The sequence below is a fragment of the Myotis davidii genome, unplaced genomic scaffold, assembly GCF_000327345.1.
Source record: "Myotis davidii unplaced genomic scaffold, ASM32734v1 scaffold59, whole genome shotgun sequence".
In the NCBI taxonomy this organism is placed as follows: Eukaryota; Metazoa; Chordata; class Mammalia; order Chiroptera; family Vespertilionidae; genus Myotis; species Myotis davidii.
Window position 1 is genome coordinate 1,240,379 of NW_006293001.1, and position 15,555 is coordinate 1,255,933.

The 15,555-nt window shown below is 39.9% G+C and overlaps 1 protein-coding gene across 1 annotated transcript in view; it reads right to left on the reverse strand.

Annotated features, from left to right (window-relative positions):
* The window catches only part of PLA2R1 (phospholipase A2 receptor 1), a 116,319-nt gene that overhangs the window by 90,919 nt on the left and 9,845 nt on the right, over positions 1 to 15,555 (reverse strand). The window contains exons 3-8 of the mRNA XM_015565741.1: positions 13,621 to 13,794; positions 9,728 to 9,841; positions 8,970 to 9,113; positions 5,083 to 5,277; positions 3,643 to 3,800; positions 521 to 619 (exon numbers count right to left, since the gene is read on the reverse strand). Coding sequence (XP_015421227.1) covers positions 521 to 619; positions 3,643 to 3,800; positions 5,083 to 5,277; positions 8,970 to 9,113; positions 9,728 to 9,841; positions 13,621 to 13,794 — 884 coding nt within the window. The remainder of the gene's footprint in view (positions 1 to 520; positions 620 to 3,642; positions 3,801 to 5,082; positions 5,278 to 8,969; positions 9,114 to 9,727; positions 9,842 to 13,620; positions 13,795 to 15,555) is intronic.

Consider the following 15,555-nt stretch of genomic DNA (forward strand, 5'->3'; position numbering starts at 1 on the left):
AAAAGAGTAACTAATGTAATAATCTGAACAATAAAGATTTAATTAAAAAAAAAGAAAATAAAAGAAACATGAACAGGAAAGCAAGTGTTTGGATACAGAAGTTCACTTTCTGGCTCAAAGGAAGACATGTGCTTTCACTCTGACATCCACAGGAAGCCTATGAAACCCCCAGGAGACAGGGCATCGTGTGTACAGATGGTATAATAGTATCATTTATATTTATTTTATATCAAAAGAAAAGTAGTCTTAGGTTGAAGAGGCTGGAAAACAGCCCTCGCAGAGCTACAAATCCTCCCCGTGACTCCAGCTGATAATTGTCTGGTTTGTTAAAAGTAGCCCACACTCAGAACAAAAAAGAGGAGGGAAGGAGGGTAGCAAAGGAGGGAGGAAGGGAAGGGAAGGAGAGGGAGCAGGGAGTGAGGCAGGAGAGAGAGGGAGAGGGGTTCACTCTAAGTCGATGGGAATACATTTTTCTATTATGAAGGCCCTGCACCTACATCACAAGGTTAATGGCACTTACCTCTGGACAGCCTGACTCAGCGTCGGAGACCACGTGGCCTGCTTTCTCACAAATGTAAGGAAGTGCCTCTTCACAATGTTTAACTTTCCAGTGTCCTTCCTGAGGGGGAAAGTATTACAAGACGAATGAATGCACCCCATGACTGATGCTGATAGGGAATATCCATATTCTTTTTTTTTTTTTTAATATATTTTTATTGATTTTTTACAGAGAGGAAGGGAGAGAGATAGAGAGCCAGAAACATCGATGAGAGAGAAACATCGACCAGCCGCCTCCTGCACATCTCCCACTGGGGATGTGCCCGCAACCCAGGTACATGCCCCTGACCGGAATCGAACCTGGGACCCCTCAGTCCGCAGGCCGACGCTCCATCCACTGAGCCAAACCGGTTTCGGCAATATCCATATTCTGAATAAAAATATGACTAATAATAAATGTTTCAGGATGGAGGAATGTGTTAGGATCTCATGCTGTCATTAGAAAGGACTGCCTCTCTCTGCATATGAGTGAGAGGCCCTGCTCGCTGCAGTGTGTAAACAGCCGCAAGGCATGCAGTCCTGATCGGTGGGCCGAGGGGAGCAGCCACAAATATTCCACAACAAATATTCCTGTGTGCCAGGCTTCATGTTGAGTGACTTTCATATATTATCTCAGTGTTCCTGTGAGGTATGCCTCACTCCCATTTAAGAGATTAGGTTTAATACTTTGCAGAAGGACCTGTAGGCAAGAAAAACTGGAGCTAGGACTTAGTACCAGGTTCAGCTGGCTTTACATTAAGTTGCTTTCAACTTTTCTTTGGAAAAGATGGGTGAGAGCAGTAATTCTCCACTTCTAGCGTGTTCCAGAATTATCCGGAGGGGTTACTAAAACGCAGATGACTGGGCCCCATGAGCAGTGTCTCATTCAGTAAGTCAGGCAGGATCTGCGAGTTCACATTTCTAACAAATGTGCAGGTGATGCTGACGCTGTTGGTGTGGGGGCCAACCATGCAGATAGAGTTGAGCTCCTGCCTTCACGAGAATGCTGCTTCCCCTCTAACCACTTCTAAGTGGGAGTACAACCGCTAACAGATTACGATTTTATCCTCCTTTCCAAAGAATTTTTAATTTTAACCCAAGTCAGACCGATAGGTTAAAACCATACAATTCAAACTTTAGGTGGTACCTCGGGCAGGCTGAGTTTTAGGGGAATATGGAGCCCTTCCATGACCCTAAGAAACATCCTCTGGAGGAGGCTGACACTGTCACCTGTAAGAGCAGCCTGAGCCCTCCCCCATGGCGTCTTCAGTTACAGGATAGCAGAAGGCACACTGTGGTTGCTTAATGACTATTGGATGGATGGATGGATGGATGAATGGTTTCCTAGGTTCTCATATTCAAATTTGGGCTTCCACCATGCTCAGGTAACTTGTTCATCATAATAATTATATTCATATTGAGTTCTACTTCAAGAGAATAAATGTTACTTTTTATACATCTACTGTTTAAGGAGCTACTGAGCTGACAAAAAAGGGGGCCACAAAAAGCACACTGACAGCAGCCCTATCCTGACCGACCCTGTGATATTAGCCCCTACCTTTATTCTCTGAAAAATAATTTCTCTGTCCAAATGTTGGCTCCCGTTCTGTGAACATGCTAAGTGAAATGCCCATGTTTGTCAAATAAAATGGGAGAATGTCAGTAGGAAATGAAGGTCATCTCTGTTATATCAAAACTAATGAACCAACAGAGCACCGAATGCTGTAGAACAAATGGCGGTGGCTTTCAGTGGAGTCAGAGCCAGGACAAACACTGAGAGAGCCCTGTGACACCGAGACCCTGCCTCGCCACTGTAATTGCAGCGGCACATATCCGGGGCAGCCTTTAAGGGTAAAACATTAAAACACATGCTGAGAAACTGCCATGTCCGACTGGCACAATTCCTTTGTAGAGTTTTTTAAGGAACATGGATGAAAGTGCTTTCTGGAGGAAATAGATACAGGGTGATCTGAAAGAGTGAGGATGCCCACCAAATCCCAATAACCTAAACCCAGCCAGTAAGTTCAGCAGCTAGCTGATCAAGAGCATAACTCTATTCTAAACACATAAGAAGTCCTTCAAATGGCTTGGGATTAAACTAATTCTGCATAATCAGATGTTTTAGATAAAAGAGAAGCTAGAGACTAGGGATACGTGTGGTGTTAAGGTCACTGGGGTCATATATTCGTCTGAAGAAAAGAGCAAGATTTTCCATTGGTGCACAATGTTCAGAGGTGGCACACACTGTTGAAAGCCTTTTATGTTAAGAAGATAATGGAGCTTAAAAGCCATGACTCTCCAGAGTAATCTCTCAACACCTCAGTCCTCTCTAGTTTCATCACCCTAGACAACGGCACCACCTCCGCCAAGATGCTGGTGGCTCAGGCTACAAGCTTCCCTCTCCCTCACCCCCACATCTCATTTAGCAACCATCCTGTCTTCAGGACCCTTGGATCTGTCTGCTGTCTCCACATTCACTACACGAATTCAACCATGGAATAGCCTCCAAACTGTTTTCTCTGCTTCCATTTCATCCCGCCCCAATCTGTTCTCTACGTAGCAGCCAGTTACTGTTAAAAATGTAAATTAGATCTTGCCCTCCATTTCCTTGAAGCTTGAGAGTGGTTCCGATCCTGGATCCATAAGCCGCCCATTTTTGCATCCCTCTAGCTCCAACTCCTGCCACTCCCTCACCCTTCACCCCTTCTCACCACACTGGCCTTTTGGATTGTCAGACGTGGCAAGCCTTGGCCTGCCTCCGGGCTTTTGCATGAACCACCCTGCCTGGAGTGTTATTCTCCCTGCTCTTCAAGAGGGTTTTTGTTGTTCTTTAAGTCCCAGCTACATGTTACGTCTTCAGAGTCCCTTCCCTGTCAATTCCGTCTGAAATAGCTGCGCCAACCATCATGTCACCCCTTTCCTCAGAGCAGCCGTGACAACTGTCATCACCCTATTTTCCCTGTGGGTACATGGTTACTGGCCAGCAGGGAAGCTCCGTGAGGAGCAGGGACTGTGCCCGTCTGGGTCTCTGCCACAGCCCAAGTCCTGGCGCAGGCGGCCCTCAGTACAAGTCCAGCAAAGGGAGCACTGAACAAACAAACTTACAGATTTCTCAGCTGAGACACATAACTGGCTTCTATTTGGAAAAATTCGGGGCTCAAGTGTATGCCAATTAGTAAAGGTGACTGAAGAGCCATTAGACCATTCAAAGGAAACTGGAGTTTTATTGCTGCTCAAACCAATCCATGTTTCTGATGCATTTTCTGTAAGAGATAAATATAAATTACTTACAGGAATCCTATTTTATGCAAAGGAGATATTGCACTGGGGCTATTACCAAAACATATCACTTTGCAAGTGATTTCTTTATGTGATGAAACCTGTTTAAGTCTTGGTGAAAATACCTGCTTAAACTTTCCCCCTACACTGTGCTAGCTGATCTGCTTGACACAGGCCTTAGACGTGAGGCAGAGTGGGAGCTACAGCCAATGCCAGGACAATGCTTAAAAACAAGTCAGACTGCTGGGACTCTAGATCCTGCTGGGACTCTAGGTCCTGCTGCTGGAAGGAAAGTAGATCTGGAAAGTTTGTTTTTGTTTCTACCTAGAGAAAGGAAAAGGACACACACAAAATAACTTTTAATGGTAGTTGAGCTTTTTGATACATTTCTTTTTCTTTCTTTCTTTTCTTTTCTTTTTTTTTTTTTCCCATGGAAAAAAGGAGCAGAAACTCTTAAAAGCATGGAAATGGGAGCAATGGGGTTTCCCTAAATAGAAATAAAATGAGACAGCCCAGGTAGGATGAAAAGACCCCATGTGGCTGAGAGATATGCCGCTATTGATATGGAGGCAGCCACAGGATTCTTTAAACCCCAGTGGGAAGGGTGAGGAGAAATGACAGAGACAGATTTTGTTTTCATCCTAAACTGAAATCTAACTTGAAAAGTTCCTCAGAATAGAGTCTGGAGGTTTTTTCCATTTAAAACATTTATTCTAAGTCAGTGATTTTAATATTTCCTGGCAGAATTCTATATTAAATACATGACATAGATAGAGGCAGATCTGCTTTGATGAACTAAAGCTGGGTGGAGGCCTAGCAACTTGGAACTCCTGAACATGTCACAAAGTTTGAAAACCACCACACGAAATAAATTATCTATATTCACTGGCTAAAGTGATTAAATCCAATTATCTTTCTAAGCAATTCCTTTTATTGCTTAGATTATATGACCACAGCACATTACTGCTATCCAGTGGCCATAGAGCTAAATTATAGGTTTAGGGTTTTTTATTAGAAGTGTCAAGAAATAACATTTGCCCCTTTAAAAAATATATAAGAATATCTAATATATCTGGCATATGTAAGATGTTACAGAGTTCCTGAGCATGTACTTGGTTGAAATCCAATGAATTTGCACTTCTGGGTATTATTTAGAAACTTCAGATATACCAGGTATGTGCACTTTTAAGAACTTTTAAGTAGCTTAATTTGGAAGTTACTATATTATATTTCATACCTCTTAATTCAAAGACATTTGGCACTCACCATCTCCAAGGAGGTTTACAAGAAACTCCATCTCCGCTAACGAAGCTATGTCTATCAATGCACTGCTATTAGACTGGCAAGAACGCAAAGCCTCAGTCCAGGTCTTTCCCTCTTTCTGAAGTTTATAGCAGTTCTGATTGTGGGGACTCCAGCCAGGCTCACAGTGGGTAGCATAATATTTCCAAGCATCCTTTTCTTTTTAAAACAACAACATAAACAAAAACAATTTCATTTCCCACATTTAATAAACATTACTCATTACTCTTGATATAAATATTATTTTTAATATACGAAAAAAACTTAAGTGATGACATCAAAATATGATTAAAGTTGTGAGAAACAGAAAAATGAAACAATAACATAAATTATAGGATTCCAGGTCTTCAGAGTTGAGAAGGATCCAACCTATGACCCAGACCTAATGGATCTTAGTGCTTCATTTTCCAGATGTGATTTCTAAGGCACAAAGAGTTAAGAAGACGTGGCAAAGGTCATATAGCCAAAGCTGAGAGTCAGGGCTAGGTATGAAATTGACCAGTTATAGTTCTTCATTAAAAAAAATATTTTCACACTGAAAAAGGTCAGTTATGAACCATAATTTAAATTATATTTTATATACAGTATGGGGGTGGAGATATTTATCCTGGGCTGAAGAGAGTCAGAAGTTCTGGCCAATTCCTCTAGAGCAGAGATGACAAGTAGCTTTCATCTCGAGGGTCAATCTGAGTGCCCGTGGCATCCCTCTGGATTCTTAGGAACTCGGGGTTAGAAGTTAAGGAAAATGGTGTCATGCTGCTTTGAGATTGGAGGGGAAGGCAGGGGTGTATATGGCAAGTTTGGACTCTTTTCTTCCAGGAGCTTGCCCCCAACCTGGTGATAGCCTCTTTATTTTATTTTATTAATCACAACTGAGTGCCTTCCTTACTCACTAATTTAATTAGTTGCAATTCCACTGCAGCATGAGAAACGACATTCTTTTAAAATTGTTTTTAGGGCCCTAGCTGATTTGACTCAGTGGATAGAGCGTCCACCTGAATTGAAGCAGGACCCTGTGGGCGGAAGGGTCCTCCTGGTTCAATTCAGGTCAAGGACACATACCTCATTTGCAGGGTCCTCCTAGCCAGCCCCTGTGGGGCACGTAAGGGAGGCAACCAATCGATATTTCTCTCTATCTTTCCCTCTCTCTTCCACTCTCTCTTAAAAAATCAATGGAAAAAATATTCTTGGGTGAGGATTGAAAAAAAAAAAAAAAAAAAAAAAAAAAAAAAAGAAAAGAAAAACATTGCTTTTAGGGCTCTGACAGCAATTAGCACCACAGCTGAAGCATGTAGAACAGTGATGGCGAACCTATGACACGCGTGTCAGAGGTGACACGCAAACTCATATGTTTGGTTGATTTTTCTTTGTTAAATGGCATTTAAATATATAAAATAAATATCAAAAATATAAATCTTTGTTTTACTATGGTTGCAAATATCAAAAAATTTCTCTATATATGTGACACGGCACCAGAGTTGAGTTAGGGTTTTTCAAAATGCTGACACGCCGAGCTCAAAAGGTTCGCCATCACTGATGTAGAACATTTAGGTATCCTCTAGCCAAGTGGTTTTCAACATAAAAAAATAATGTCCCAGACCCTCTTTTAAAAATGGGAACTTGAGCTTCACTCGAAAGGTAAGATAAAAAGATGAAACAGGAGCTTCTCCAAAGAACTTTTGTCATATATGCATAACCCATGGACACAGACAACAGTGCGGGGAAGGCCTGGGGCGGGAGGGCAGGGGCGGGCCAGAAGGGGTCAATGGGGAACAAAAGGAGACATATGTAATACTTTCAACAATAAATATATATATTTTTAAACTAAAACTAACAAACAAAACAAAAACAGGAGCTTCTCTGATTGAAGCACAGGTGGATTCAAGCAAAGAACCTGGGGATCCTGGAACGCAGTTTGAAACGCTGGAACGGATCGTCACCAAGGACTTGTTGCACTTGAAGCGACAATTACGAATCCAAAGAAATTTAGCTTAACTGCCCTCATTTCTGGTTTCTGGCCTCAGTTAGTAGAGCAGGGGAGCAGATAAAACAAGAAAGAAAGGGCAGTAGGCAGGAGTGCAAGAGGCCATAAGAACGAACAAATAAAGAAGGAAGAAATGGAGAAAGGAAAATGATAGGAAGAGAAGGAAGGTATGAGCAATTCAGCACATTATTGAAACAATGCAAATTATCTTTACATAAAACAAAGGCACAATGCTTCTTCTATCCCACCCCCGTATTCTACAATACCCTGAGACTTAGCTATGCAAAGGAAATTAGAAAGTTAAAGCCTAGTTGTAAGGAATAATATTTTTAAATGATAATTCAGCTTATTATTTTAAATCTAGAGTTGTTTCTGATTATTCTGGTAATGATTCTTTTAACAGTGGTTAGGTTTTATCTCTGCTTTTAAGTTAAGACATTAATTCCTACAGAAACTAAAAAGAGGTAATAGACCTTAAACAGACAGAAATAATTGGATGTCCAGGTACTAGATTGTAATTAGGTAGTATTCAAGTTACATCTAAAAGTTTTGTATATTATTTCAGAAGGAGGATGTCTTACTATTTAGAGATATAGAGTATGATAGGAAATCAATGAAGCAAAGAATTTTTTAAAACTGTTTTCTAATTTATATTTAATTTCTAGGGCAACTATCAATAAAACTCAAAATTAGAAGAGAAAAGGAAGCATTTTTTTTTTCAAATCCAGAATGATTAAGAACGCACATTTTTTAAAAAGAGGAAGAAAATGCTTAGGTTTTCAAATGCTTAGGTTACTCTGCTTTTGTTTTTTTCTTTTAATATATTTTTATTGACTTCAGAGAGGAAGGGAAAGGATGAGAGAGATAGAAACATCAATGATGAGAGAATCATTGATCAGCTGCCTCCTGCACGCCCCCCCATTGACGACTGAGCCCACAACCTGGGGATATGCCCCTGACCAGAATCAAACCCAGGACCCTGGAGTACACAGGCTGACACTCTATCCACTGAGCCAAACCGGCCAGGGATCTGCTTTAGTTTTTAGTAAAAACCTAAATACATGTGTTAAATTCATGGTGCCTTTAGAACAAGCATGTCAAACTCAAAGGCTAACACGGGCCAAATAAACAAGGTTTAAGTTTATGTGGGCCACAAAAAAACCCAAAAGCTTCAATTTTCATAGAAACGTAGGTTTATTTCGATAAAGACATGCTGAATACAAAGGACTGAAATAAATGAGTAATTGTTAACATAAAACAATAGAACATTTTAATAAAAATTAATATATTTTCTTGATATTAACTTACCAGACACTGAATGACTACACAAATAAGCGTAAAGCAAATAAACCTATTTTTCTTGCTCTCCGAAAGCAAAATATTTCCTGCTGCGCACACCAAACAAGTCAGTCCAAGACAAAGGACGTGGCAGTCAGCTGCTAAAATATTCGCTGCTAGTATTAGTGAAGAGAAATGGTGCTCACAGGCGTGTAAGGAAAATGAATGCAACACGATTACAGTAATCAGTCATTAGCGAATGTTGTAGTTTGTTATTAATAATTATGTACAACAGGATATTGTAAAAATTAAGTTATGAAATTTTTGGTAAAACGTTTCTTACATACCGTTAGATTGGCGGGGCCACAAAAATATTTGTTGTGGGCTGCATATGGCTCATGGGTCGGGAGTTTGACATGCTTGCTTTAGAATAACAAATATTATCTTGTTATACATTTTTATTCCTACAAATACAAAACCAGCCTTAGCTAAGTTAAATTATGAGCTATCAGCAAAAATGGAGGACTTTGACTATATTGAAAGGACAAGTCAGCAATTCATAAGAAGAATTCAAAATGAAAACACTTACCCACTACTTCGTGATCAGTGTGGTTCAGGTATTTTTCACAGACGTAAGGTAAGGTGGCCTCACAGTCCCGAACTCTCCAGGCATTTGGCAAAAATGGATTAAATGTCCCACAGCGATATTCAACAAATGGCTCAAAACTTATTTCTGAAAATACAGTGTTTGTGTATTTCATGTTAGAAGCAAAAGCAGTTAGTTTAACCTATATTGAAATGTAGCGTTAGCATCAAGGAGACAACCCTTCTCTTTGACATATACGGTAAATCCTTTAAGACCTTATATTTATGATTTTTGCAGTTGAAGTCCAGACATGACAATGAAATGATTTCCCAAAGTTGGCAAGAGTGGATTTTATTGCTTTAAAGCAGAGAAATGTTTTGCTCTTTGTGGCTATTTTTAAAACAGCTGACTAGACTCTTGGCTCTGACCCAGATCCTCTTGCAACCTGCGCTGAACATACAGCTTACCTTTTGGGTCTCCATTTTCTTGTCTGGAAAAGCCTTACAGGAATTAAGTCAGGCTTAACATTTGTTGTAAACCACTTTCAAAAGAATTTTCACATGTCATATGGGGGTAAGTGCTAAGTGATATTTTCAAATAATCTACTTAACATGTTTAAATATTGGTTATTTTTACCTGAGAGTTAATTTTGAATACTCTCTATGCAATTGTTTTAACAGCACACACATATGTGGGAAATACTGCTGTTCCAGGCTGCGGGATGACCCCACCTGTTGAAGGTAAATCAAACGCTGCGGTACCTGGGTTCCAGTTCAGGTGGCTGAGCGGGGTTCTGTCGGACCACTGCCAGCCAGCATTTTCATCCAGCTGGTTCAGGCCCATCCACACCTCCACGGCTTCACCCCTTAAGTGCTCTGAAGTGAAGACAAATTAATGTTAAAAAGATCAATGTTACGCTTCTTTCTTGTTTTTCTATTCCTGGAGCACAGTCATGAATTAACTCCAGTCAATGACAGAAAGGGTTTAAGAGCTACTAACCCCACTCTGTGCTTCAGAGTAAAGAAGCCAGACTTGTCCAGCTGGCATGGCTCAGTGATTGGGCATCGACCTATGAACCAGGAGGTCACGGTTGGGTCCCCAGTCAGGGCACATGCCCGGGTTGCAGACTAGGTCCCCAGTCAGGGGGATGCAGGAGGCAGCCAATCAATGACTCTCTCTCTCATCATTCATGTTTCTCTCTCTCTCTCCCTTCCTCTCTGAAATCAATAAAAACATTAAAAAAAAGAAGCCTGCCTTTCCTCGTCTTGAGAAATAATCAGTCTCCTGGAGGCTCACCAACTGAGAAGTGTGTAGGCATCTAGAGATGCTGCCTCTCAGTGGGTGTCAATCCATCTGAGTGCATGGTTATGACTTGGAGACCATTTCATTGGTGTGCACTTAGGGTTACAGGGGTGAGGGGGAAGTGGCCTGAAAGGCTTTCTTTGCTCCACATGCGCCTGGAGACTTCAGCTTGCAGCTGAAGGCGAGGAGTCTAGATCCAAGTGAGCAGAGGACCCAGAGGGATCCGTTGCAGGTTGGAACGTAAGGGCCATGCATGAAGCAAGTGATTCTTCAACTTGGGGTGAGAAGTGCTTCGGTCAGGCTGGCTCTGTGGACCCTACTCCTTCCTAACCACCGCGCACAGCCCCTCAGGTTTTAATTCGATGCCATTTTGGTTATAAATGCTATGTGTAGACGTGTGCATTGACATGCTTGTGCAGAAGAATATGGTTATCGAAATTGAAGAATTAATGGAAATCTTTCTTGTTTTTTTCTTTTTGTGCACTTGAATTTTAAAAAGTTATTCTAGAATAAACAGTACTACTTGTACTATAAAATATGGGGTGGGGGGTGGAAGAGAGTGTGAGAAACATTTAGTGAAAGTGGTTAATTTTATGACACTTCCAAATATTGCCACTTAATCTTATTTATTTATGTAACATTGGTTAATATAGTATATGAATTTTAGGTGTACAACACTACAATTTGATATCTGTCTGTTATTGCATGCTCACCACCAAAAGTCTAGTTTTCATCCATCATCCATATTTTACCTTCTTTTCCCATTTAATCTTTTCATCTATGAAAGTGAGCCTTGTTCTCTCATGGTTCATCTGCTTTGGAACCCAATTTATTTTGCACCAGATGTAGGAGCCTTGCCCGAGACTGAGACAGATAAGAGTTGTAAATAGGGCGGCTACATGTCCCAATTTGCCTTGAAAACTCAAGGTCTAGGTTATGTTGTTAGCTCCAGGATAATGATGAATCACAGTTGCTTTTACCCTCAAAAGAGTCTCAGTCTGGATGATCCACTGTACAGTCACCCAGGTTATAGGAGTCAGTGTATTCACTTAACAAGGCTGCAGCATCCTCCGTGGGTGGACATTTCAATATAATATTGAGCAACTGGAAGAATCTAACACAATTAGGAAAGAGAAAAAGGTGCTTTATAATTTTGAGAGCCCAGACATCACTAAGCAGAAATGACATTCATGGGCCCTGCCCTTCCAAATTCCTGAGGCGTTAAAGCGGAGTCTCTTCCTAATGCTGATTAGTTCAGCTCTTTCAATGTCGTTGTTTGATTAAGTCATATACTGATGGCAGGGGGCAGAATGGAAGATGGATGGACAAGACGGAGAAATTTTCGCATTTCATATGGTATAAGTGCCAAGTCATATTTTCAAATAATCTACTTAAAATACTTAAATATTAGTTCTGACTAGTAATTTTGAATACCCTCTGTGCAATTGTTTTAACAATATACATAAAAAATCATATTGTAATTTATAATCTTGTTTAAAAGTATCCAAACAGTCTATTTTACTTTAAGACTAAATTGATTCATAATTCTATAGTAACAAACTCAAACCTAAATTCCTTTGGCTATCTCTTGGCACTTGTGAAAGCCTAGGTAGTTCCATGTACCATAGTTAGTGTTCATCAGTGACAGCAGCCTATTCTCATCATTAAAAAAAACACCTTGATCAGAACAGGCTTCCCCATTTATGAAGAGGCCTCTGTTTTCTAAACAATCCCCAGTCTAATTATAGAACTGTGGTATTTAAATAAAAATCTCTGACATATTTTTAAATTGTTATTTAAGTTTGATGAGGAAGTCCAAACCCTCTTATTAGAAATACTGACAGTGAAGATAAGTAACAATTGTAATTCATACATGGCATGCAAAATTTGCTCTGAAAATCATTACAGTCTAACAATGACTTTGGAAATGGTGTTTTTTTTCTAGAATGTGATTCACTCAAATCAGTTTCAATGATGATTTTTCACTTTTGCATGTCTGTGGGGAAAGGAGCAGGCATGCATTTTTCTTGCATTTGTTACGAAATTTCTGGAAGATATTAATGACTTCCCCAAACCTTAAAACATGCTTCTACTTCCACCCAGTGAATCTACTTCTACAAACATAGAGAAATGATTAGAGATCTATACACAAAGGTATGTGCAGGTGTGGTTTATAATAGCAACAAATAAATAAAACAAAATAAATAATTTTATCTATTCCTATCTATGTATATTTATGTTTATAGAGATGGACAGATGTTCATTATATTAAGATAAATAAAATAAGTATAATACCAAACTGGTGCATAGTACTTAAATGGTTAACACACGAATGTTTGTTGTGTGTACCAGACCCTTTTCTAAGATTTCACATGCATTATAACATGTAATCATATCGCCAAGAGGTAAGCATTATTATTAATTCCACTTGATAGATAGAAGGAAGTGGAGGCACTTGCTGGTAAGTGGTAGAGGCAGGATTCAAACCCAAGCAGGTGGCTCTCTGGTCCCTGCTCCTAACCTTAGAGTTAATAGAGATACTTCCTATTTTTATTCAATACAATTTTTCAGAGATACTATGTATATGTGCATGCATTTATGTGTTAGCTAAAATACACGGTTCTATCTAGATTGTGGAATTACAGGAGACTTGTTTTTCTTTCTGTATACATGAAATTTTAAATTTATTCCAGAATAGAAAAACATGTACGACATATGCAATAAAATCTGAAAAGAGTGTCAGTCACTTTTAATGGAAGTGATTAATTTTGTGACACTTTCAGATGTTTCCATTTTTTTTAAAGCTGTTTGTACATATACACAAACACATTTAGTCTTTAAGGAGAAGAGAGAGAGAGTTTAGGTGATAAGTGAAACACAAGACCCGGATCATTTGACATCTTATATTAATCTCTTATACTATTAGTTACCATGTGTGTGCTTTTGCTTTTCCAACTAAATTTTAAGTTCTTTGGAATCCATCAGGCCTACCACATACCTGCACACAGTGAGTAACAGGAAAGATTTTACTTAATGAATGACTAATGGGAACTGAATGGCTAAGATCTCTAGCAGAGCAGGGATTTGTACCTAAGTGTCCAAGTCTCCCAGTCCACTTGCTTTAGCTGCAAGCTCTGAGTCCCTTGCTGGGGCTTCAGCTCTCTTCTACAAGGGCAAGAAAATAAGGAACACTGGGTGCCAAATGGAATGGCCTGGGTGTGAGTTTGGACCATATTAATAAAAGAAAAATATTTTTCATGGAACTCCCCCTCCACCCCCTGAATATTTTTGCATAGGTGGACGTAATTGTTAACCATCATTTAAATTGTGTCAATATCAATGTCATACTTACTCCTGATGAAACTTTCTTCAGCTTCATCTGCAATACTTAGTAAAGCACCACCTTGCATCTGGCATGACACATGTGCCTCGCTCCAGGAGAGAGAAGAAAGCAGGTTGAATTGGTAGCAAATGTGTGAATTGAGATCCTTCTCCCAAACGGCATCACAGCCCATCCCTGCAGATGCTGGAAACAAAAGCCATCAGACCATTAGCTGCAGTCTTTTTTCTCTATAGGGCAATATACTTCTAAGAGGAATTTGAAATGGAGTGATTCCAAACTGCAGCCTCTAAAACTTCTGTACCTTATTGATTCCTGATTAGGTCTCTAGGATGAAATCTGCATTTTGTATCCCATTGGTACTTTATGGTTATACTCTTTCAAGGTTTAAAAGAACTTCTAGAAATTATCAATAAAGAAGCTCTGATCCTTTCTGGGAAAAGAAGAGACGCCATTTTTAAGAGAAGGAGATAGAAGTGAAGGATTTATGAAAATAACATCTGAGTTCTTTAAAAAGTAGTCATTTAGAACTTTATACTGAACGCTGTGTGACTGTAAAGGTTTATTTGAGGTAGATGCAAGTGTGATTTCAAAAGACTTCCCCCGCCAAAACCAAAATGTTAGAGGAAATGAAAGGGATACAGTTGAAATATGAGTTTAGAGAGAACACAGTTTTCACACAAGCAATGAGAACAGGACAACTGATATTTAATTTTATAAAGTTCTTTCAGCCAAAAGGAAGAGAAGCAAAATCTACTTGTAAAACATTGACCAACGATTGCATAGTATGTTTAAAGGTAAATTTAATAAAATATGAAATGTGGATCTGAAATCCGAAATTTATTGAAAATGAAGACCTAATTTGTATGCTTTTGCTAAAGGTTTAAATCAAAACACAAGGTGAACTAAGCAGCTATAATAATCACCTGAAATCAAACTCAGCCAAAGAATTTCACAAGGTAGAAAATGTGACTCGTGCTACAGCATGAGTGTAAGTGATGGACGGCAATCTGCTAAAACCTAGGACAATCTTTCCGCAAGTGTGAGCCACAGAATAATGCAACTTCAGGAGCTAGCTCCCCAGGGAAACCGGGACCTCATGCCTGTGTGTGTAGCCTTCTCTAATAAATTCATAATGTGCATTAGCATCTTAAAGGCCCCAAGAAGTAAAGGACGAGCTTAACTTTAATTCAGTGTACTTCAAACTTATTTGACAATGGATTCTTTCTTGTTTGTTTTCTTTTTCCCACTGTAATAGATATCCTCGCGAACGTGGAAAGTTTGTTCCATGTCTGTTTGCCACATGCACCCCCCAGAACTGTGTTGGTTAACCATAAGTTACCAAAGCACTTATCCATCCAAGGTTGTCTGAAGAGTTTCTTGACTGATACATGTATTTGTAGAAAGATGCACGGTTGTAGGAGGGTAGAAAACAAGGCTATCACCAAGTAAAACTGAAGAGAAAGGAAGGACATTTTCAGGCACCATCTTGCCCAGGTGGCTGAATTTTCTGAGTCCTTAGAGATTGTTTTCAGTTAAAATACTGGGCCATCCCCAGCTGGACAGCACACTCTGCACTATCAGACAGGAGTTCACCCTGTGACAGCTGAGGCTATGGAGGAGGAGCAGGAGGACGTTTACAATGAAAGTGTGTGTAACAATCATTAGCCAGCTTGTCAAAAAACTGCAGATTCTTTGTTTTTTGAATCAGGAGGTCAGGAACTCGCATGAGACACATGCCTGATTTTCAGGCAGATGGTGCATGAACCAAACACTAGCTTAAAAGAAAAAAATTTAAGGCACTTCCCAGGAGGGCACACATGAGTAGCCTTCCGTATTAGAAGGTTAGTAAGATGTGAGAAGGGGATTTGTAGGGAGAGGATATCAGAAGTCCTGGGAATAGGGCAGAGACATCCCCTGCCCCAGGGAGGTGGCGGGGGTGGGGGG